Source organism: Cheilinus undulatus, linkage group 16 (assembly GCF_018320785.1).
Source record: "Cheilinus undulatus linkage group 16, ASM1832078v1, whole genome shotgun sequence".
In the NCBI taxonomy this organism is placed as follows: Eukaryota; Metazoa; Chordata; class Actinopteri; order Labriformes; family Labridae; genus Cheilinus; species Cheilinus undulatus.
This window is the reverse complement of record NC_054880.1, coordinates 9,242,682-9,265,812: the sequence shown is the minus strand read 5'-3', so window position 1 is coordinate 9,265,812 and position 23,131 is coordinate 9,242,682. Positions and strand designations below refer to the sequence as shown.

Below are 23,131 nucleotides of genomic sequence, written 5' to 3'. Positions count from 1 at the left end.
ACAAGAGAGAGTTGATATCTTCTCTTGGTTTGGTGCAGCCAACATTAGCATATTTTACCTGCTAAAACAATGATAATTTCCTATTTACATTTTAAAATAGTTTTTTTCTTTTCACAAATAAGAAAAGCAATTATAACTGAGCTGTCCCAAGTGTCTTCGGACGAGTAACATTTTTGGGTGCTTGCAAATTTCTCTTTTCATTTCCAATTTCGCTTGTAAGAAGATGACCTCAAAAAGAAATATATTAACCTCCATGTCAGCTATGTGGTGGTAATTTTGAGAAACAAGGACAGCACTCTTATCTCACAATGTACGAGCAGAAGTGGACTTAAGAGAAAGATTTTTGTTGAAGTGGGACTTCAACTAAAGGTTTGCCACTTTATGAATAAAGCTTGTCACTTTAATTCAGCAATAATGGTGACATCAGTTTGTAAAATCCTCTTCTACAGATGAAAACAGGTAAATCTGAAGTTATTCTTTATTAAACTGATGAATTATCCCAAACCTGTGGGTACAGAATAAAGTTGTTATACATCTCTGAGGGATGTAATCTATTACAGAACACTCTGCTGACACCAAACAGCCAGTTAACCCTTTTCTCCTCCTCCTCTTTCACATTATCACTTTACACCCACTGCACAGCTTGTTGCAAGAACTTCTGCCTACACTGGAACTACAAATCTCAGCCTGTTTCAACATCTTGGATGTTAGTGGAGCATAAACTCTGTCAGATGTCAGAACTTGTATTCAATGAGGCTACATTTGCATTAATGCACAGTTTATGCAACCTGGTGTAGCACTCTAAACATCTCTGCAAATTCCATAAAATCTGAAGAACTCAAGCTTACTTACTGAAAAACATGTAATACCCCTGTATAAGGAAATAAGGCATTCTTTTCTTCCTCTAATGAAACAGAAAGCCTTCACCAGTTTTTTTTTTTTTTTTTTTTGTGATTAAAAATACATAAAAACCTCTACCCCAAAACCTGGGTGTCCCAAAGATGTAATTTATTAAATAAAATAAATACATACATATGTTTTAACGGTTGTTACCGTTGTGACCAATGTTAACAACTTGAAGGTTTTACTCATTTGGTAGGATCAAAATGTATCTAATCCAATTCAATCCAATCCAATCCAGTCAAATTCAATCCAAACCAATCCAATCCAACCCAATCCCATTTGATCTAATCTAACCCAGTTCAGTCCAATTCAATTCAACCAAATTCAGTCCAGTCCAGTCCAATCCAATCTAAATCAATCCCAAGCAATTCAATCTTATCCAGTGCAAGCCAGTCCAGTCCAATCGGACCCAATCCAATTTAATCCAAACCAGTGCAGAGGAGTTCAGTCCAGTCCAATCCAGTCTAGTCTAGTCCAGTCCAGGTTACTCCAATCCCTTCCAAACCAGTATAATCTAATCTAATCTAGTCGAATCCAATTCGATCCAATCCAATTAATTCCAACCCAAGCCAGTCTAATACAATCCCATCCAATCCCAACCAAACCAATCCAATCTTCTCCAATTCAGACCATTCGAATCCAACCCTACCTAACCTAGCCCAACCCCATCCCATCCATATCAATCCAATCTAGTGCTTTCAACCTAATCCAATTTAATCCAATCCATTTAGTCAAATCCCATCCCACCCAATGTAATCCAATCCCCGCCAACTGAATCCATCACATCCCATCTAATCTAATCTAATCTAATCTAATCTAATCTAATCTAATCTAATCTAATCTAATCTAATCCATGCCAAACCAATCCAGTGTATTCAATCCAACTCAATCAAATCAATCCATCCAAATCATATTAAATATATATAATACATATATAATATATATAATAAATATATATAATATATATATAATATATTCCAATCCCATCCAATACAATTCAATCCAATCCAGTTCAGTCCAATACATCTCATTCCATCTAATTCAATCCAATTCAAGCAAATCTAATCTGATCCGATCCAATCCAATCCATTACAATCAATTCTAACCCCAAAGTTTTTTTTTTTTGTTCATTCTTAGGGAATTAAAGTTGGAGAAAGAGTGAAAGGACCACCAAGATGGTTAAAAATGCAAAATTCAAAAGCCAGCATCTGTGATGGCGTGGAGGTGTATTAGTGATCCTAACATGGGCCACTTGCAAATCTGTGAAGGCACCATTAGTGCTGAGAGGCACATAAAGGTTTTGGGGTCACATATGCTTCCATCCAGATGATTCTTTCAGGGAGGTACATACTTATTTCAACAAGACAATACAAAGTCACATTCTGCACAACTTACAATGGCAATTATGAAGCATGATAAACAACAACAGAAACCCTGCACTGTTGAGAAATTTAAGATGTTCAACAGGCAAGAAAGGAAAAGAATTCCACTTTCAACACTTCAGCAATTAGCCTTGCTGTGAGTGCTGGGTGTTAAAAAGACAACGGCGTCACCTGCACCTGATCGGGCCCTTGGTGCTGAACTCCTCCAAAGTCACTGTACAGTAAATAAGAGTGACTAGAGCTATTGAAGGAAAGTGGAGTATGAAATATGGCAAGGTTTAATGCTATGAAACTGTTCCTGATAAAGCAAGGATGTATAAAAACAAACAAGAGCTGAGCAGAAATTATGGTTTAGGATGTGCAGATGTGTTTTGATTTGATCTGACATATAGAAAGCAAACCATTCATTTTCTGTCATCAGATTCTAAATATAGAGATCAACACTTTCAAGGATGTTCCTTATTTGGGCCAAGTCCCTCCTCCATTCATCTGTCTTACCGTCTCCGACCAGCTGCAGCAAAGCCAGGTCTAGTGGACGTTTCCAGCGGGAGTTCTTGTGCAGTGCGATGCCGTAACCTGTTGTGGCGAACACCTTCCCAGAGCCGATAGTCATCACCTAATGGAGAAAAAACACACATGTAAGCATCCATACATCCACACATACACACAGATCTGAGAGTGGGATGCAAAGAGGCAGATGGCGATGGAAATTAGCTTAATTTGTGCAGTAATATTTGCTGTCACTGTCGCATAGATGCCAAACACTTGGCTCTGCTCTCATATCTACACCCCCAAACAGTCCCAGAGCTTAGAGTGGGATATTGTTTCAGTGGAGGAATTAATATAGATCCACATCAGCTGTAATAATGACTGCAGCAGAGGCTGTTGAACTAAGCAGCCGGGAGCTCAGGCCTCCCACAGACCTTATTACAAATCATCACTGGGTTGAATTTTCATTCTAGCTATGGGAGCTGTAACAATTGCAAACTTATAAATAAATCAACACCAGCACTGTGCAAAAATGACAATATTAACAAGCTACAGTCTGCAGGGGACAAATCTAAAGGCATGGGGATGTGTTTGATTTATTTAATGCAGATGTAGATGTTCTCATTTGGCATGCTTGTAGCTCTCCCTCACACAGAAGGAGGCTGGAGATCTCGTAGTTCTGTAGGACACAGCTGCAGGGCACAGAAGACTTCAGAGCTGTCACTGAGTCTGAGCCTGTCAGAGTGCAGAGCTTTGAAATGACACAGATCCATTTTTACCTTACAGCCCTCGTCCTTCCTGGCCATATAGTTCAGCACCGCAGCATCATAAATGAAGGCATCCAGCTTCCTACAGGGGGAGAGAGGAGGGAGGAAAAATTACAGGACAGAAATGGAAATCAGTGACCTGGAGCTAAATGACGACAGAGGAAGAGCATCGGGTGACAGGAATGATGGATAAACCAGAGCTGAGACTGAAATGCAGCATAGAAGTTGTTTTTTTCAGTTTTGCTCCAGCTTTTAATGAATGTTAAATGAACAGTCAGACGTGGTCAGAAATGTTGATTCTCCTCCTTCAATCACTTTAACCAGCCTGATTATGATGCAGAAGTAGTTTTAATAAAAATAAGACGCTATGCACTCTGGAGAATTTCTCACAGTATAAGCATTTATGAAAGGATGTACAAAGCATCAGTGCATTTTTGTCTTTGTACTGACAGATCAACCTATAAGAACAGGACCACACTCATCATTGTCACTTCTTCCTCACTGACCAATCAAAATCCAGAATGGGAAGGTCTTACAATATCAGCTTTAGCAACAGCATTGGTGGAGGAGAAACCAGTTTCACTCCTTTTTCCATGGGTAAATCTTCCAGATCTAGAGGCACTGTTAACCAGCAACAGGTGGGAAGTCCAGGCATGCTGGAAGGAGTGGTGGTACACAGCAAAATCGCCAGTGTTAGATTAACACTGAGAGTGTTAAATCTAACACTAGAAAAGAGTGTATATGTGTCCACTCTTTTGAGTGTTAATTTAACACTTTTCAAAGTTTTACTTTTTTTTTTTTTACACTGAACCAGTGTTACTGCAACACTGTATGGTGCCAAAAATTTACACTGGTGAACACTGAGTAGTGTTGATAGTACTCTACACTGGCGTCAGTGTTAAAAAATTAACACTAAGGAGTATATTACAATTAACTTCAGCAGGTGTAAAATACTGTGGATAGCAACTGCCCCCCTTCCACCAACCAGATAATAGCAAGAAACAAGACATGTAAGTTCCACAAAATGGGTGTTGGTAATCAGACACACCCGTCAAGATTGACTGCCACCTCACATTGTGAGGTATTTGACAGCAATCAGGGAGTTATGAGACATACTCAAAGACAAAGCTTGTCCTGAGATGACAATCAGCTCTTACTCCACAGTTATAATTAAGCTGTCACCACAGCCAAGACTTGACCAACCTAGAAGACAACTACACTCATGGTGTAAAAGTGTTTATGCATCAAAAACTTAGGAACTCAAGATAATTCAAGAAACATGTGCAAGTGAATCCCAGCAGTGACCCCTGTACAACAGGCAACATCTAAACACAGCTAATCATCTAAATACATCTAAAACCATCTGAACCCAGCTTAACACTCTGCACTAAGGCATGATGGGAAAACTCAGCCCCTCAGATTTGAAATTGCAGTAGATGGAGCTTGGATTAACTGACTCCCTACAGTGTTGGAATAACACTGGTTGATTTAACACTGTCAAGAGATGAAAGAGACTCTGCAAACAACCGTTGCCTGAGTTCTTCACCAGTCATAGGAGAGTGGCAATGAGAAAGCCACTGTTGAAGAAAACTCAGATTAAATCTCGACTAGAATTTGCTTGAAGGCATGAGGGAGACACTATGGCCAAGTGGAAGAAAGTTCTTTGGTCTGATGAGATCAAAATGGTGCTTTATGGCCATTAAACAAGACGCACTGTGCACTGTGAAGCACAATGGTGGCATCATCATGCTGTGGGGGTGCTTCTTGGCTTGTAAAGGTAAATTGACTGAGGAAAAACATGGAAAAATAGGATGACAATCTTAATCCACTTGGGAAGAGAATTATGACCTGAAGCATACAGCAAAAGCTCTACAGAAATGGATTAAAGACAACAAGGTGAATGTTCTGGAGTGGAGCAGTCAAAGCCCAGACCTCAGTCCAACAAAGAATTCATGGCTGGACTTGCAAAAAGCTGTTCATGCCTGATCGCCATGACAACCTAACAGAGCTTGAGAAGTTTTGCAAAAAAGAGTGGTGCTGAAATACTTCATCATGAAGTAATGCAATGAATGTAACAGCTCTGCTCTGCACTGATAATGAATATCTGAGGATCAGGTGATGGATTTGAAGCTACACCTGCATTTACATTCACTTGGGGGGCTGCACTGTGCTACCAAAGTCTTCAAGAGAGGAAGACAGAGCTGAAGGATGGAGGGGAGGAAAGAGGTGAGGAGGAGGAGGAGGAGGGTGGCAGGAAAAGGAGAGAAAATGGGGGGTTAGAGCTAATGATTGGATGGGAGGAAGGAAGGAAGTGCAAACAGAAGCAAAAGGAGCTGATGAGCTGGGAGCAAGGAGCTAATGAGGGAGGAGGAGGAGACGGGGGAGAGGAATCAGGAGGAAGAAAGAAGAGACAGAGATGGAGAGGTGGCGTGTTGCAGCTAAATCAAACAAGAATCTTCGCTCTGCTCTGATTTGACGGCTAAAACTAATGTTACCACAGTAAATAATGTCAGGATGAGAGCTACTGTAGGGAGAGAGGCATTGATGGGAAGATAAACAGCGAATAATGAGAGAAGACAGGGACTGAGAGTGAGATAAAGGGAGAGAAACTGATGTAAGAGCAACCAGGATGATAAAAAGGAATGCATCATGGGAGTTTTTAATAACACGCTACGTCAAATCTGCTAAAGACTGCGGCTGCTGCTCATCGGGATGTAGAAGTGTGTGTATATGTGTGTATTTGCTTGTCCCATTAAACATTTGAACCCTCATCAGCATCAAATACCCCCCCTCCCCTCTCTCCCCTCCTCCCCTTGTCCCTGTCCTCCCACTCCAAACAGGATGAACAAGTGTACATTTTATTACAAGTGCTTTGTGTACTTTGTGGCCCCACAGGCGGATAATAACCCCCACCCGTGTTGAAGATAAGTGGCGCCTGAGTGGCAGCCGGTGCTGAGATGGCGGGATTCAGCCCCCCTGCACTGCGGCTCGCTGCTAACATGTTTTATTTAAAAGTACTTCTCTTTCTCTTCAGTAGCCACGATGCTAATGGGGCTGCACAGGTTACAACGCTTGGCTGAGCCTCCTGAGGCGAGACACATCAATGAGCTAACAGGTTGAGAAAGACAAGAGGGTGCCGTAATGGAAACCAGGTGTGGATGACACCTTTGCCTCAAGTTAAAATGAAATATATACATATGAAGGGCAGGATGAAAAATGCTGTTTGCTGTTGAAAGCATGGACTGTTGTTAAAAGTTTGCAGGTCTGGCATGAGGATTACAGGAGGAATGGAGCAGAAAATGAAGTTTTTCTAAACGAAAGTGTACGACAGTTGAAGTAAATTCACTGTAACGAGACTGTTGTGAATGCAGGCTGATTCAATCCAGCCGGTGCCGGACATTTTTACACTAGCTCTAGCTCAGAGGAGCTAGGCAGGTGTAGGTAAGTTATTAAAAGTTCTATTTTTGCAGCACATTAGCTTGCTGGAAAATATTCACACATTTTATCATCTGCAAACCAAACAAATCACAAATTAGCAAGTCAGTGCAGTCCTGTTCCTGGCAGTCTTGTGTCTCCTTCAAGCTCAAGCCCTCTACTAGACGTCTGGGAACCTGAGGGTTCTGCAATGTATCTTAGCTGTTCCTTGGAGTGCACTTTTCTAGACATAGGTCTCAGATGTTGCTCTTGGAATATGTTGGAGTAAACCTCTCAGTTTGGGGGTTACAGCCCTTAGTGCTCTAGTCACAACTGGTACCACAGTCGCCTTCACTTCCCACATCTTCTCGAGCTGTTCTTCAACCCTCAGGATCTCCTCATGTTCCTTCTCAGACACCAGGCAAGTGCTTATGTCTTTGTGAGTCTTGATGTTGGATGTCCAAGGTAGCATTCCAACAATTCTACGTTTTCTGTCCTATTCCATTAATGTCTCGCCCGTTTATCAAGTTGCCCTGGTTCCCAACACATGACACTGACCTTGTCACCTGGGTAACATCTAAGCTGGTCTAGCTCTTTATTTGTTTTACTCATAGCTAATATATGGTGTATATGGGGTAAAGGATCCTACCTATGGGTCCACACTGGATTTGAACCCACATAATAATCATATTTTAAGAAGTTCTTGCTGTTCCTGTATGGCCACAGATATGTCTTTATAACATGCAGGACAAACAGACTGATTGCCTTTGGGAAGGTGCACGGCATCAGGTTGTTGACGCTACCTTACCTGGTTATTGTGGGTATTTTGTCAGAGACCAGCAGTCTTTAAGAACTCAACTGCAAAAAGATAATCTTTTACCCGTCTTTGGTAAGTTGTCTAAAAAAAGGCGTACCCAGAGAGAACCCACGCATGCATGGGAAGAACATGCAAACTCCGCATGCATGCGGAAAGCGAACCAGGAACTTTTTTGCCCTGACTGGGAAGCAAACCAGGAACCTTCTTGCTGTGAGGAAACAGCGCTAACCCCTGCACGCCGTTGTGCAGCCCACACCAACAAAATATCCAAGAAAATGCTAACCAGTGCTCCATTAAATAGACACCACCTTAACACTTCTTAAACTGATGATCTCAATTGTAACCTCCACTACAACAGCAAATCCAACCATCATGTTTTTTTTTGGACCAGTCCTGAAGAAAGACAAAAGTGTCCACTGTGGATAGTTGTTGGATAATGGCATTAACACCCAGCTACAGGGAAGTGAGTTCTCTTGCTGTCAGCTCCAAACGATCCACGCCTTTCTGCATGACATGACTGTGTGTTTAATACAGTTCCACTTCATCTGAGTAAATACCTGCTAACAGAAACCCTGGTTTGATAAACACAATTTGAGATCATAGGGGCTCTAACACAGTGGTAAAATAACCATGCTTTTGTCAACACACACTTGAGGATTATTTGGACAAAAAAATTGGATGCAACAAGCCTTAATTTGTATCACTCCTCCATAAAGGGGGAATCTGGCTCAAAATCAGGGGTAAAGCTATGTAGAGTGTTGGCGAGCCTTTCTGGCAAAACAATATGACACTCCAAATCACTGTGCTCCTCACAATTTATGCTGTTGAAATAAGGCCCAAGGATTTTCTCTGTTATTTTCAGGTGAATGTGACTGAAAATAAGTGTTATGGAATATTATTGTGAAGAAATTTAATGACTGCATAGGTTGAGTTGTTGCAGCTGCCTTCTTTAACTTTAAAATATTCCTTTTCTGACAACTCCTTCTATACATCTTCAAGATGGTTTTTCCCCTAATCTTTTCTTCTTTCATAACCTTGCTGTCCATTTTTCCTCTCCTTACCCAGTCTTTAGGTTGTCGATGGCCTCCTCCACGCCCTTCTGGTTGTTGCGGATCATGTACTGGTGCATGTTGGGATAGTTTGAGCGGATGTTCTCCTCAGTGCTGCCGTTTGGCACTGTGCCAAATCGCAGTGGCGGGTACTGCTCAGTTGGTTGCTGGAACTGCGAGAAGAAAAAGAGGTGGGCGGAGATTAGAGCGATAGAAGGACAGAAGTGGGTTAAAGAGAGGTAGGCGAGGAGCTGATCCCAGCTGAAAGATGAACCGCAGTAGAGATTCAAAGTCTCCACTTTCAAAGAGCATCCTCTCTGTGCAGCAGTTTGGTGAAGAGCTGAGGGGGGAGTGATAAAACAGATGAGGCTTTAAAGTGTCACAGCAGCAGGATACAGTTTTGTGGCTTCTACACTGAGAAATAAAAGAAAAGCAGGAGACGGGCACGTTTTAAGGAAGTGTACTTTTTGTTCATCATCTCAGATTTTCCTGTTTACTTCGACAAACACGTCACTCTGAATCTCTGCTAAGTCACATTTCATCTATCAGTCCATCTGGACATCCACCCTCTTCTTCACGCATCAGTCATTCCATCCTTTCATCATTTTTTCCCACACCGTACCTTCTTATCGGACAGCCCTGACACTGTGTCGATGTACTCTTCCTGGATCATGAAGGCAGCCAGGTTGGCAGTATAGGAGGCCAGGAAGATGACAGCGAAGAAGGCCCACACCAGAACCTGAAGGAGGAGAGAGGAGGATGAACATCAGTGAGGGCTGAGTCTGACAGGTGTGGAAGTATTTTCAGATTCAAGCGACTTCCTGACAATTCATTTCTAAACCCACAGCTGACTCTCTGCCGTTCCTGGAGGGAAGATTTGTATTTGTCATTGCCACACTTCAGCGTCCAAAACACTCACTGCCATCCTTGGTATCTGTCCTTTTCTTTCTGGAACTTAAATTTATAAGAATGACAGAGTGACACATGGGAACTTTGCAGAAAATCTACTTTTCAAGAACCCCAAACTTTGCATGTTTAAAGCTTGTTATATCCATCACAGTGTGTCAGAGTTAATAAGTGAAGCAGTAACACTTCCTGCAACATATCCTGTGCTTGTTGTACAAATGAGTTAGTGTCTGCAGTTTTCTGTGCTTCCGTTATGGGCCGTTGCAGACCTTTTTTTGCACCCCTTAATTTAATCTCAGCACTCCTGGAATAGACTAAATGTTACCAGGGCCCAAAGGTGTCCCATCTAATCTTAAATTTAAACAACACATCATATTTATATTCCAAGTCACATATTTGGTGCCCTCCCTCAGGGGGCCTGGACCCCAGGTTGGGAAACAATGGCCTAGGGTAAGTGCAGTTTTTCCCTTATGCACCACTGTCGTCTAATGCTTTTCCTTGACCCTGTGACCCTTTTCAGATGGACCCATATTTTGTAAACTATCTACTTAATTAAGGGAACACTTTTTTTTATGATCCCAGTCCACAGCACTACATTACCCACAATCCTAGAGTGTTACAGTGACATGGTCATAGAAGACACAAGCAACTTTTTAAACTGTAATGAAACACTAAGGAGCAGTAGTGTCATTATTTTGCAGGGAGACATTGCAGTGACAGACTTGGACTCGCGCACATGGCGATGGGTCCGCTTAACTAGACAGTGTGGCGTTTGTGGTATCTGAGCATGTGGACAAAAGATCTTAATGGTCTTACTATACTCTTGTGAGGCCGGGACCCTGACCAATGGCCAGATTGGACTCCTTTGTGACAACTTCTCTTTGGTGCATCTTTGGGTATCGTTGGTAAGACCATGTGTTTAATGCTGACGAGCTCAAGAGAGCGGGGAAGGTAGGCGTCAGCTGCCTGATATGCACTTTCATGGACACTGGTGGGCTTTCCAGTGCCTGATCCAGATCACTGCATACTGGGTGTCCAGGACCCAGTGGGCTGTTCTACATGCCAGGGGTGACCATGTGCATCCTGGAGGGGGCAGCTGGGGTGATACCGGGAGAGATGGGGTACGGGCCTGGCACGGACCAGGATGATGGCCATATGGAGGCCATGAGCAATGCAGGACCAGCGAAGTGCCAAACCGACATATGCTCCCATACCTGGCCTGAAATGACATTGCAGGGACTTAATCAAAGTGTGTCAAAAGGGACAGAAAAAAGCATGTGATAAATCACAGTTTAGAGAATTAGTGCACTAATTGTGTACCTGAATTAATCAGAATTAATGCATTAATTCTGAAAGCCCTAATTATAACAGATGTAAGACTGATGTTGGTGGATGAAGCAGTAAAGGGGCAGGTCCACAGCAGCAGGTGGTCGATGTCTATAATAACAATAACACTGTATAGCAAGGGATGACTTTTCTTTTTTCATAAGGGTCAGGGTTTGCCTCAGTCAAAGTGAGATAGGTGGGACACCAAGGCATAAAAAATTTAGAACCACTGGCCAGCTTAGACATCAGATCCTCAATGTGCTTTTGTCCTTGAAGTAGACACCCGGGGTTCAACACTGACCCCTGAACCTCTACTGCATATCGTCTCCTCAGTTTTAGTCACTGATGTTCAACTCTATCCGCTTTCCTGTTACTCAAATAAACGCTAAAGAAAAGGAAATAATCAAAGATATGGCATCATAATAGTTCAAAAACTGATGGTTTTGATGGACCATATAATTAATAGATTCAATAATCAACCTTTTCTTCTCTCCTTTGCTGAGAAGAGGGCCATCAGTGTCCATCCCAGCATGCACTGGGTGCATAACTGACACCGATGCGTTATTGATATCCTACATTAAAGTCTTAAAAGGTTTTGCACCAGCCTGAGGGCCATGAATCAGACCTTTATGAGTGAGGAGTCAGTCCCTCAGTCCTCCTATTAGGACCGACCCTCCTCCTGCTGAAGCATCACTGAACAACAAACATTTCATCCTCCGTCACCGAGTCTGCTGCTTTTTTAATTATGCCTCAGTGCCAGAGGTATGAGTGTTCATTTTTCATCTCATTCATTTAGAAAATTATGCAAATAAACCTTTGGCAGAGCACTGTGGACGCAAATAGCCCCGTTCATCACTGCCTGCAAGAGCAAATTCAGTTTCTAAAACTAATCCTCATCTCCATTTCTCTGCTTTCCTGGCTGAATGTCAGCAGAGCAGCATCATGTAGTCATAAAAAAATGCTCCTCTGAACAGTTAAATGTCTTTACACCAGGTCTTTACAGCAGCCTTCACAGGGTGTTTTATGTTGGCTGCAGTAATGTGGGTCAGCTGGTGTTACCCAGATGAGAAATAATGTAATGTGTTTTAATAATGAGGCAACACTGCAATAGAAAAATAGTCCATCATAGGTAATAGGTCCTGTTCTTAAATGAGAGTAAGGTACAAGTGTGTGATAATGCATGCAATAAAAAGGCAAAGCACAACTGAAAATGACCCAACAAAGACCACATGACATTTATACTCCTCTACATCTCCATTGTTGCAGAAAAAAACTATTAAAAACACATCAATGAGCCACACTGCTACAGCGACTGACATTTGGCTTCATTACCATGAACACTCACTCAGTATTGTTGCTTAATTTGACCTATTATTACACCACACAGCTGCAGCAGAAAGTCAGTAGATCACCACGTCTGTTGATCCACAGCTTAAAGTGACAGCTCCATGTTTCTGAGGTGGGGTTGTTCGGGGTAATCGTCAGCAGTGAGTGAATTAGCTACAGGAGATGTCGATCAGCCTTTAAGGAGAGAGTGGCAAGAGTATAGGCACAGAACAGGTTTCACTTGGTGTTAACCCTTGAAACCACAAAACAGTTTCTGCTATTTTTTATGCTAAAATGCCTTTACAATCTCAACCCTATAAAGCACAATCAAGTTACAGGCACAAGGCCGCCCCTGGCCAAAGTGAGGCCCTAAGCAGACTCTGATATGACCCCCCCACCCCAACGCTGCCAACCCCTACCCACCCCAACCATCAACATACACACTCACTCATACAAAATCAAAATAACTAAAAGAAATATTATTACAATAATAATCAATACATCTTTGCAATTTAGCCTGAGTTAGTTGCATATAAAAGACAGTGCTCCTATTGTAATTGAGTAATCATCAAGGCTAGCATACCAAAAACGACCACATGTGTCCTCCATTAAAACCAACTTTTATCTGAAAAAGTCACAAAAATAATCATTGCTTTAAATGATCAAATAATGTTTTAATTTCCATCTGTCTTTTTTTAAGTAATCACTGTGGGTTAATTATTTTCATCATAGCATTAATCCCACATTATTTGCTATCTCTTTCATCGGGTTCTGTGATCAATTATTCTGTGATTATTTCAGCTGACCCCCCAAACACACCCCTGCACCCCTCCTCCTCCCTCACACACAGCAGCTCATCCATTTGGCTTCTTTCTCTTCCTCACTTTTTTTCTGCTTTAGTGTTCTCAGTAGCCTTTCTTTTATTAAATCACTTTGAAATATACGTCGTCTTTATTTGTGTTCACCCACGATCTGATTTTGTAACAGCTGATCCATGTGAGGAAGATCAACAACATCAATGAAATCCTGATTAGAACCAGCGCAGGAACTTCATGACATTTTACCATGAATTCACAAACTAGACAATGGTAGAAGTTAACGTTTGACAAGAGGTTGAAAAATAACGGGTGGTAGACGAGATGAGAGTTTCTGCGCTGCAATTATCAGGAGAGAGAGAGAAGGGGAGAAGAGGAACGAGAGCGAGCAGACACAGCGCGCTCTTAACTGATCACAGATGGCACTGATCTCAAAAAAGATATCTTTAGGGTTAATTTACTTATGTGTGACGGCCAGATAAAGTTTATGTTTGGTCAACATTATATACATTACACTGGACTGAACAACTTCCTTGAAAACCTACAACAGAAACTATCACTATTATGTATCTCTATTAAAACAATTCACATTTTAAGCTTATTTTCCCCCATAACTTTGCAACTGGATGATTGGCCGCTATCACCATAGATGGAGAAATCTGAGCATCATGATTGGCCGACACGCTAACGGGAAGTTGCTGTCTTTTAATCCCAGTGTCTAAATGAATGCCAGCTAGCAAGACTGCCTATAGAAATATGTGAAGGCTTGTTTTCTTAAAGAGGTAGTGAACACTTCAACATTTTGTTTCAGCTGTACACTGAAGTATCTGACTGAACTATGATAAAACACGTAAGTGCTGGTGTTATTTCTGACATTTGCACCAAACTGATAAAAATCTGCATTTTACGACTTTTAATTAGCTGAAAAGGCGGGGCTTATGTGTCAACATTACTGCCCCTAACTGACTTTACCATTCAGAGACCACTCCCATCTTCTCCTGCACTGCCTCAGCTCAGAGAGCTCCAGCTTTAGTTATGCAGATGCTGGAGCCAACGGGCCAAACAGGTAGTGAAAAAAAAAGTCCTTTACCCCTCTCTCCTCTCAGTACCAAACTGCTCACTTTCCGTGCGTTTTTTGAAATCCTAAAGTGGGCGGAGTTAGCTTTGAGCTGGGGGTTCACTTACACTTTAAAATTTGGTTGGTTATAGCTGCACATATATCATTATTTCACATTGAGGCAGATCAAGGTAATTCTACCAAACTCAAGGCCTGGCGGCCAAATCCTGCCCATTGAACGAATATATCCGGCTCCCAAGATCACATCATATTTGTGTTATAACTGGCCCACCAGTATGAGGTCTGCAGGTTTCCTCCACTATAATAATATGAACTTTAACTTGATGACCTAAAACATCTTTGTTAAGCCATAAAAACCAGAAAAAGTAAAGAGTAAGAAAGATTTCACAAAAAGTCAAGAATGTGGGGAATAAAATTAATTTGTGTTTTTATTTCATATTTTCAAATTTGCAAAATTGGACTTAATATGTCACGTTTTTATCTTTTAGATCCCCAATTTTAAATTTCAAGTCATATTTTTTGACTCCTTACTTTGCCTTTTTAATCCCATACTTTGACTTTTAAATGCATGATTTCTTTTCTTTTTTTCTTATATGTTGACATTTCAAATGGGTAATTTTTACTTTTAAGCATCCAATTTTAAATTTAAGTCATATTCTTAACCTTTTAAGTAATCATTTTTGAATTCTTGCTCATATTTGGACATTTTCAATTCCTTATTTTGGCTTTTTAATCCCATATTTTGACCTATCAGACTGACAGTTTAAAATTTTAAGTCATATTTTGACTGTTAAACTTATGACTTCAAATTTGATCTTGTATTTTGACCTTTCAAACTTGTGATTTCAACTTTCTCCTCATTATTTGCTTTTTAAAAACATTATTTTTCTATTTTCAATATTGTGTTCTGATCTTTTGAGTTAATAAGTTGGAATTTTTATCTCAGATTTGAGCCTTTAAACTTATTTTTTCTTTTTTGAATTTCTGAATAATTTATCATCAGTGCTGTTTTTTTCCTATTTTATCGCTGCTGAAAATGAGGTTGACAGTTTAAGGTTAAATGCTGACCCTGTCAGGCTCTCAGGTTAGGCATAAATCCAGAATCCGGTCCCTAGTGTGATTGAGTTTGATGCCCCTGTCCTAAAGGCATCTTTTCAAATTCCAGTATAGACGCATCTCAGCTGAAACTTTGGGGTTTAGTTACTCTTGTACTTTTCCACTGTGTCAACTGTGGAATAAACTATTTCCTCTTTACTCTGCCATCATATTTCATGCCACATATTACATTAAATTTTAACCTTCAAAGAAAAAGCCTATATGGTCCCCTTTTTGTCAGAAAGATTGCAGATTTAGTTTTGAACAATCTCATTAATCACATTTTTTATTTAGAGCCATTCAAACAGGAGCAAATCTGCTATTAAAGGGTTAAAAAAAACTTCAGAAGCTGAATGAAAGAAAATGATTTTAAAGAAACACGGGATCATTTACAAACTGCAAGGTTATATAGAAGTTCTTAGCTTTTACTGTAAAGTACATATTTATATAAAAATAACTGAACCGTTTTTGCTCTGACCTCCTTTGTGAAGCATGTTGAGCAGCTAATGAGCCCTTTAGATGATTGTGGTTGTTGTGAAAATCGCTCATTTTACATTCAGCAGCAAAAATACATTTGAATTCTTAACCTCCTGTGGATCTTTGCCCTGCACAGATGGAGGCAGGTCTACCTCTGATTTTCCTCTCTCTGTCATGGTGAGAGGGAAACAGCAGGTATTAAAAGACCACCCAGGTGACAGTAGTGAAGAAAACACTTTAACTGATTGCTGCTGCTCTTGGAGCACACATGCTCTTTTTTATGGTGAAAATGCAAAGCAGGGATTTAGGAAAGACCCACCAGGATCCAAACGCACCACTACGTGTGTGCGCAAAGGTTAGACATCAAGGGTGAATGTTGGGTATGCATGTAGCTTTGCGGTTTTGAAGAGGAAGCTGTGGGTGACATTCACATAAAATATAAGATAAGAGATGTGGCTTTATGGGACAGTTTTAAGATTTTTCTGTCTTATCTGGTGCTACTGTTGTAGAATGGTCTGAAAATTACATGTAAAGGGACAAAAAAATTCATAATTAAAGGGAAAATATTTCAATTTTTGTTTCTTTTTCAGCATTATCAAAAGTCAAATGTGCAATATTATGATAAATCAATTGCTCACATGCACAAAGTAATTCCAGCTTGCAAATTTTAAGTTTTTACATGCACATTTACCAACCAGGGACTTTTTTAAACACAATTTCAACCATGAAATACAGCAGGGGGGGCGAGGTCAAAGGACAGGATTCACGCTAGATTTCTCTGCTTAAAAGTTGTAATCTGTTGTGCAGATTACAACTTAGGATAGATTGATTGTGGTGACCTTAAAGTCTCTGTAAAGTGATGAAAATTACACATTTTAGAGTTGTTCTAAAACAGACAACTGTGCTATCAACTGCTAGGCCAAACATTAGAAATGAAAAAAAAAAACATCTTTAAGCCTATAAAAAGAAGTTTTAAAATCGTGAAAACCGAGGCAGTATTATCTGATCTAGGATGCTTTTGGGGTGTATAGGAGAAAGTTTAATACACTCCATTCCCTGATATTGTTCTTCAAAATAAAAGCCATCCATGACAACAGGAAGAGGAGACTTTCATCATAACAAACGTTGCAGGAAATTTTTCTATCATCAGATATTCAAGCATTGCAACACTGGCAAAAAGCAGGAACTAACAGACGCTGCTTTGAGAGAGACAAAGCCATCATTCATCTTGTAACACACCCTTTATACATTGAACCATAAGTCGTAGGCACTTACTTGTTTTTTCCTCTGAGAGCTCTCTGTTTTGCCTTTCTAATGATGTTCTCCATCATTCTTAGCTCACAGAAAGTTTTCTAAAGAGCCTGAAACTTGGCTGACTTTCCAGGGTCTTTAATCTTTAAAGCAAGTAGCTCCCATATTGAATGCCTTTTTATCCATTTATAATCCATATTTCAATTGTTCCTGCAGTTAGCTGGTTGGCCCACTGCCATATTGTCTGTTTGAATCCCAAAATTCATTACAGCTGGGCTGTGACAACCAATGAGAAGCTGTTCCATCATGTCATGCTACGCTGAACAGCGCAGAGTTATAAATTGAAGGAAAGAGTTTGAGTGACTAAAAAAAATAAAAAATAAAGAGAAATAAACACAGGGAGGCTGTAATTTATCCCTCATAGTCACTGCACTTTGAATAGTGACTCAATTTCCCAAAAAAGCTTTTTTTTTTTGTAAAAATTTGAATATTTTGAAGACTTTTTGTCATAAAATCATCATTTTCAATTCTTTAGCCCCAAAGAGATGGGATAACAAGTTTATGCAAAAACAAAACAAACAAACAAAAAAAACAAACTCTTAGTCATTTATGTTTACTGTATTTAATACATGAAAATCTTTGAGTTTTGATTTCCGATTAGTTTTTTTCTTTTGTCTTTATAGCCCCATAACTTTACCAAAGTTCAAGGGACTTTGTTACAGCACACATATTTAATAGTCCTAAAGAAAGGGATGTCTAAAGCTTGACTGTGCACCACAGGGTTGATGTTTCACAGCCTTTTTAAGACAATAAGTCCAGGCGAGACACGATGGTGAAAAAATAGCAGTGAGCTCTAAGGGTTAAGACAAGGTATTTGTTAAAAAGTAATTTCAACAGGTAAAGAGGCTTATTCCTGCTGGGTTCAAGTGACTCTGAGACAACCACTCCAGCAAATAGCCTGCACCATGAGATGGTGGTGTCACTTAGTCTAAGAGCATGGCTGAGTCTGAGTCTGCCCAAAAACAACCTAGCCCCAGAAGAAGCCAAAAACTCTAAATCTGTCTAAATGCCTTTTCTCACATCTAAAGCAACTTTATTACAAAACATCTGGTGCATCTATGATTAATTTCTGATGTGGCTTTACAAGGACTTTGAATGAAACCAGCTCTTTCTTCATTGGTCCCTTCTTGCCTTCATGCCTACATATTTAGCCTCGTCCAGCCTTGACTGACAACTTTGGTTTCATGAGGCTCGCTACTGGCTCAATGTTACAATGTTTACATAATTAGTCAATTCATATGTGATTTTGTTTAAACCATTACTAATCTATTGATGACAGAGAGTCAAGAGGACAAGTTCAGCCAGGACTGTCAGTGGGAAAGAGTGAGCTAAGTGGCGATTCTCTCAGAGTAGACCTGGGAAATTTGAAGGCAGCAGAAGGGCTAACGGAGCTCCATTTCTATCACAAAACCTGTCCTTAGAGCCGGACCATGGGTACAACCAGATGACAGTACAGCTAGCCGTGTGGCTAACGTTGCTCTGTACGTGAGGGGGTAACGTTATTTACAGGTGGTGGCTAATTTGTGATATATGACATACAAAAACCATAGGATAGATATGGAATAATTAAAGCTCTGTATGCACCTCTTAGTGTCACTTTTTATCCACACGTCTGACTAGGGGTTGTTTGAAGCTTCAAACTGGCCTTGATTGAAAATGCCAGGATAAACTCCATGAAGAACTCGTGTTCAGTTTAATCTCTAATGATTTTGTTAACTGAATTTGTACAACTTCATGCTTTGTTCCCTTTCTTACTAATAATTTCCATCTACAGTCACCTGAAGGCAGCTGAGTGGACGGAAATAAAACTCTCAAGTTAACTTAAGTCATCTACAGTAATGCTCATACTGACAGTGAATTGACAGCATGTGCTTGGAAAGGAACTTTAGTAACTTTAGTCGCTTATCAGAGAGGAACAAAATGAAAACTCCAAATTCTTCATTAACAGATGTTGATTTTATTACTGTCAGTAAAAACTGATTTAATTTGGTCGGATAATTTTGGCTTATTTGATGTTTTTCTGGTCTTTCGAAAATTCTATTTCAGGTTTAACGAATCATTCTCTGGTTTTAAAAATATAACCATGACAACATCAGCAATGAGTGTTTTTATGAACATGTAATAAATGTCAGCTGTCGCTGTTGTGAATAGCCACAGCTTGTGCATAATGTTTATGTGTAGAGGCGGCTATAAATAGCCATTTACATGCTTATTCATTATGTTCAGCTGTTCTAATGCTGTTGGAAAACCACATTAACACAAGACAGTCTGTGAAATTACACCACCTGCTATTTTCCCATTGTGACAAGTGTAATTAGTGTTGGAGTGGGCACAAGAATCAATATGCAAATAGATGTTTCATGAGCGTTCCCACGTCTAGTCATGGCATATTCAGGATGTGTGAATGAGGCTTACAAATGAAGGCCATGTCAACAGACAAACCGAGATGTACATGCAGCTCTCACATCTGATTAAAAAAAACACCTTTATGCTTTCATATGTTCTACGTCTACACAAACTCTTATACACAAACGCTCTAGAGGGGATACATTTCTTTCAATCTTTTATCAGTCCATCCATCCATCCATCCATCCATCCATCCATCCATCCATCCATCCGTCCATCCATCCATCCATCCGTCCATCCATCCATCCATCCATCCATCCATCCATCTGTCCATCCATGCATCATCCATCCATTCTTTCATCTGTCCATCCATAAGTCCACCCACCCAGCCATCCCTCCATCCATCCGTCCATGCATCATCCATCCATCCATCCATCCATCCATCCGTCCATCCATTTGCCAACTATCCTTTCATCCGTCATATTTTGTACTGTATTCTTCAGTTGCCTTCTCCTCTTCCTCAGAAGCCTCGTCATCAACATTGAGTTGGCTTTTAGTCAGCATGCATTAATCATATTAGTAGCATTTCTTCATTAATTATCCATCTGAAACACTCTTTTATCTTCTTCCAGAGGGGTGCCTTGATTTTGATCTCTTTCTTCTTGAAGTAAAATATTGATTTTACTAAACTGCAGATTTTTAGTTGACGGACCTAAAATACCTCCCTGTGAGTATAAAATGTGCGGTCCAGTCAGGAATGCTGTTGAATTAGTTGCAAAAAAAAAAGAAAAAAGTATCAAACTTTGATCTCCGGCCAGAGACCAGCCTTTTGATGATGAGCCAAGCTTTTAATAAGTTTTACTCTTCAAGGTGTCTAAAAAAAGCTGACCAAAACTGGGTGATATCAAATGAAGCACTTGGGAGGAGTTGATTCAAATGAAGACCCTGTATGTCACCAAAAATAGGCATTATTCTATAAATCATATACAAGTAGCTGACTTCCTGTTGGGATTTGGGTATGGGTCCTTAGGCTTTTTTATAGGTCTATTCATGATGCATTTGCTTACTTAAATTAAAAGGTTTAGGTTAAATGTTCTGTTGGTTCTGAGGGTTGCAAATACTGATGAACACTTTGGATGAAATGGAATTATCAATATCTAAGTTTATATACATTAATATGATGCGGCAGATTCTTAGGATGTTGAGTAAGACTAAGGTTTTATGTGGCTCTGACACCTAAAGCTTCCTGATAACTATGAAAATCAGTGCTTCACCTGGAAATCAGTCACTTATTTGTTCTAGCTGTTGAGTGGTCATCCAGCTACAGAGTAAATGAAACAATCAGGCGATCAGCAGATCAGTCAGCTCATCAGTCAGTCAGTGCATCGATCAGACGAAGTGATTACCATGATCTTGCTGGTGGTTCCTCTGGGATTCTCCACAGGCACAGAGTTATTGAAGACCAGCGCCCACAGCAGCCACACGGACTTCCCGATGGTGAACTTTGATCCACCTGATTCTGAGGGAGAGGGAGGAAAAGATTAGGCACCTTCCTTTCTTTGTAATGGTAAAAACCACCAAGTCTCTTGCAGATTGCTCCACACACCTACTATTTGATTTTAAAGACATTTTTACAAAGTAACTGTAAAAGCCATGAAATGGAGCAGTAACCTGGCATTAAGGAGCAGCTTTGAAATTACATCCTGAAAAAAACACAAGCATGGGTGCATGAGTTATTATTGAATGCTGCTGACCAAAGGGATATTTGAGGTGTAATTTCTGCTTGATTATGATTGGTCGGTGATGGAGAACTGACATTAACAAGTGTGCAAATGTTCCAAAAGTTGACTGATTTTCAGCTGCTGTGAGTGCAGTGATAAAAACAGCTATATGGGACTTTCTTAAGATGAGAACACTTAGTACAGAAAAGAGACTAAAATTCACCATTCATGATACACTATGTAGACAAAAGTATCCTGCTGTCTGACCATTACAGAAACAGGGACTGTTACGACTTTGTATTCAAATACATTTACTTTAATCTCGAGTTGGCTGCCCATTTGCAGCTATTCCACTCTTCTTGGAAGGCTTTCCACAACATTTTGGAGTGTTTCTGTGGGAATTTGTGCCCGTTCATTCTGTAGAGCATTTATGAGGTCAAGCACTGATGTTGGATGAGAAGGCCTGGCAATCACCATTCCAGTTCATCCCAAAGGAGCTCATTAGGGTTGCGGACCAATCAAGTTCTTCCAAACTCCTTAAACCATGTCTTTATAGTCCTTCTTTGGGGATAAGGGGCCAAGCCCAAACCTGAAATACATCTGACTCTTGCCATTGGAGTTTGTAATGTGAGGCTTGTATGCAGCTGCCATTCCATGAAGCTCTCACAGTTTTTCTGCTTACATTAATGCCAGTAGAAGTTTTGAACTTTTCATTAAAATGCTAAATTCAATAATTAACCGGAGTGGCCAAATACATTCAGATGATCTAATTGTCCCTGATGTTTCACAGTTCCAGTTGGCAACAAATTAGCCCAAACTTGAATAATCACCTTGTGGTTTTGTGCTTTGTGAGGTAAACAACTGCTATACAGTCAAAGTCCAGTGTTGGGTCAGGAAGGAGGGATTGGGTGGTGATTATGCATCTGTGATAACTGAGGCTGGGGGGATTTTGTTTATCGTCTGTCCATCTAGGTCATTATTATAAACAGGAAATCTGAAAGACACTCTGAGGAGATTTCATCTAACTTTGTACACATTTTCATCCTGGCCCAAGGCTTAAGTGATTCATTATAGAGGCCACAGGTCAAAGTTCAATTGGCCTAATGGCCATCCCTTGCTTTCTAGACCATTCCTATGAACATGACATCTTAAAAGCATTTTGAAGGATTTTCATGACATTATGCACAAATGTTCATCCTGATATAAGGTTTGATTGATTAAATGTCAGAGGTCAAAGGTCAAGGTTAATGGTGCTCATATGCATCCTTTCATTGTGAATGCAAAATCTCAAAAACTCTTTAAGAGATTTTCTTCAGACTCTCCACAGATGTTCAATCTTGATCAAGAATTAACTGCCTGGATTTAAGAAGTCAAAGGTAAAAGTTATTAGACCTCATGGTCAGCCCTTCCTTATAACATCTGAACACATAAAACTACCCCAGCCCTGCCTGACCCACCACCTTACTGTCATATAACCGCTAGTTAACCTTTGGGTGATCATGATGCCCAATGACCTTGAACCCTGACCTTCAAAATCTAAGCTAATTCTTATGTCAGAGTGGAAATCAGAGCAAAATTTAAAGAAAACCAAAGCATTCTTAAGATGTTATGTCGATTAATCATCAGTAATCAGTGAATTGTTCCAGATTTTATCAGGTCACATTTTATCTCTAACTACCTTTCCAGATTATACAAAAAAAGAAAAAAAAATTGATAGAGCCAGTTTTATGTTAAATTGTTGCTTGCTGAAAGTTCCTTGGTTGTATGTAATGTGTAAATCATATAGCGATTATTTATGTTCCTTTCAAGAACGAGAGACAGTCTAACTCAGCGATAAACCATTGTTCCCTGGCTTTATGCGCCAAGGCTGCAGTGTTCGTAGGAACAAACTGTCCTAGTGGTCTCAAAA

The 23,131-nt window shown here is 40.1% G+C and overlaps 1 protein-coding gene across 1 annotated transcript in view; it reads right to left on the bottom strand.

Annotated features, from left to right (window-relative positions):
• grin2da (glutamate receptor, ionotropic, N-methyl D-aspartate 2D, a) overlaps window positions 1-23,131 on the bottom strand; it is a 210,360-nt gene that overhangs the window by 37,260 nt on the left and 149,969 nt on the right. Inside the window, exons 10-14 of the mRNA XM_041808431.1 lie at window positions 20,908-21,020; window positions 9,444-9,560; window positions 8,834-8,994; window positions 3,554-3,623; window positions 2,784-2,901 (exon numbers count right to left, since the gene is read on the bottom strand). Coding sequence (XP_041664365.1) covers window positions 2,784-2,901; window positions 3,554-3,623; window positions 8,834-8,994; window positions 9,444-9,560; window positions 20,908-21,020 — 579 coding nt within the window. The remainder of the gene's footprint in view (window positions 1-2,783; window positions 2,902-3,553; window positions 3,624-8,833; window positions 8,995-9,443; window positions 9,561-20,907; window positions 21,021-23,131) is intronic.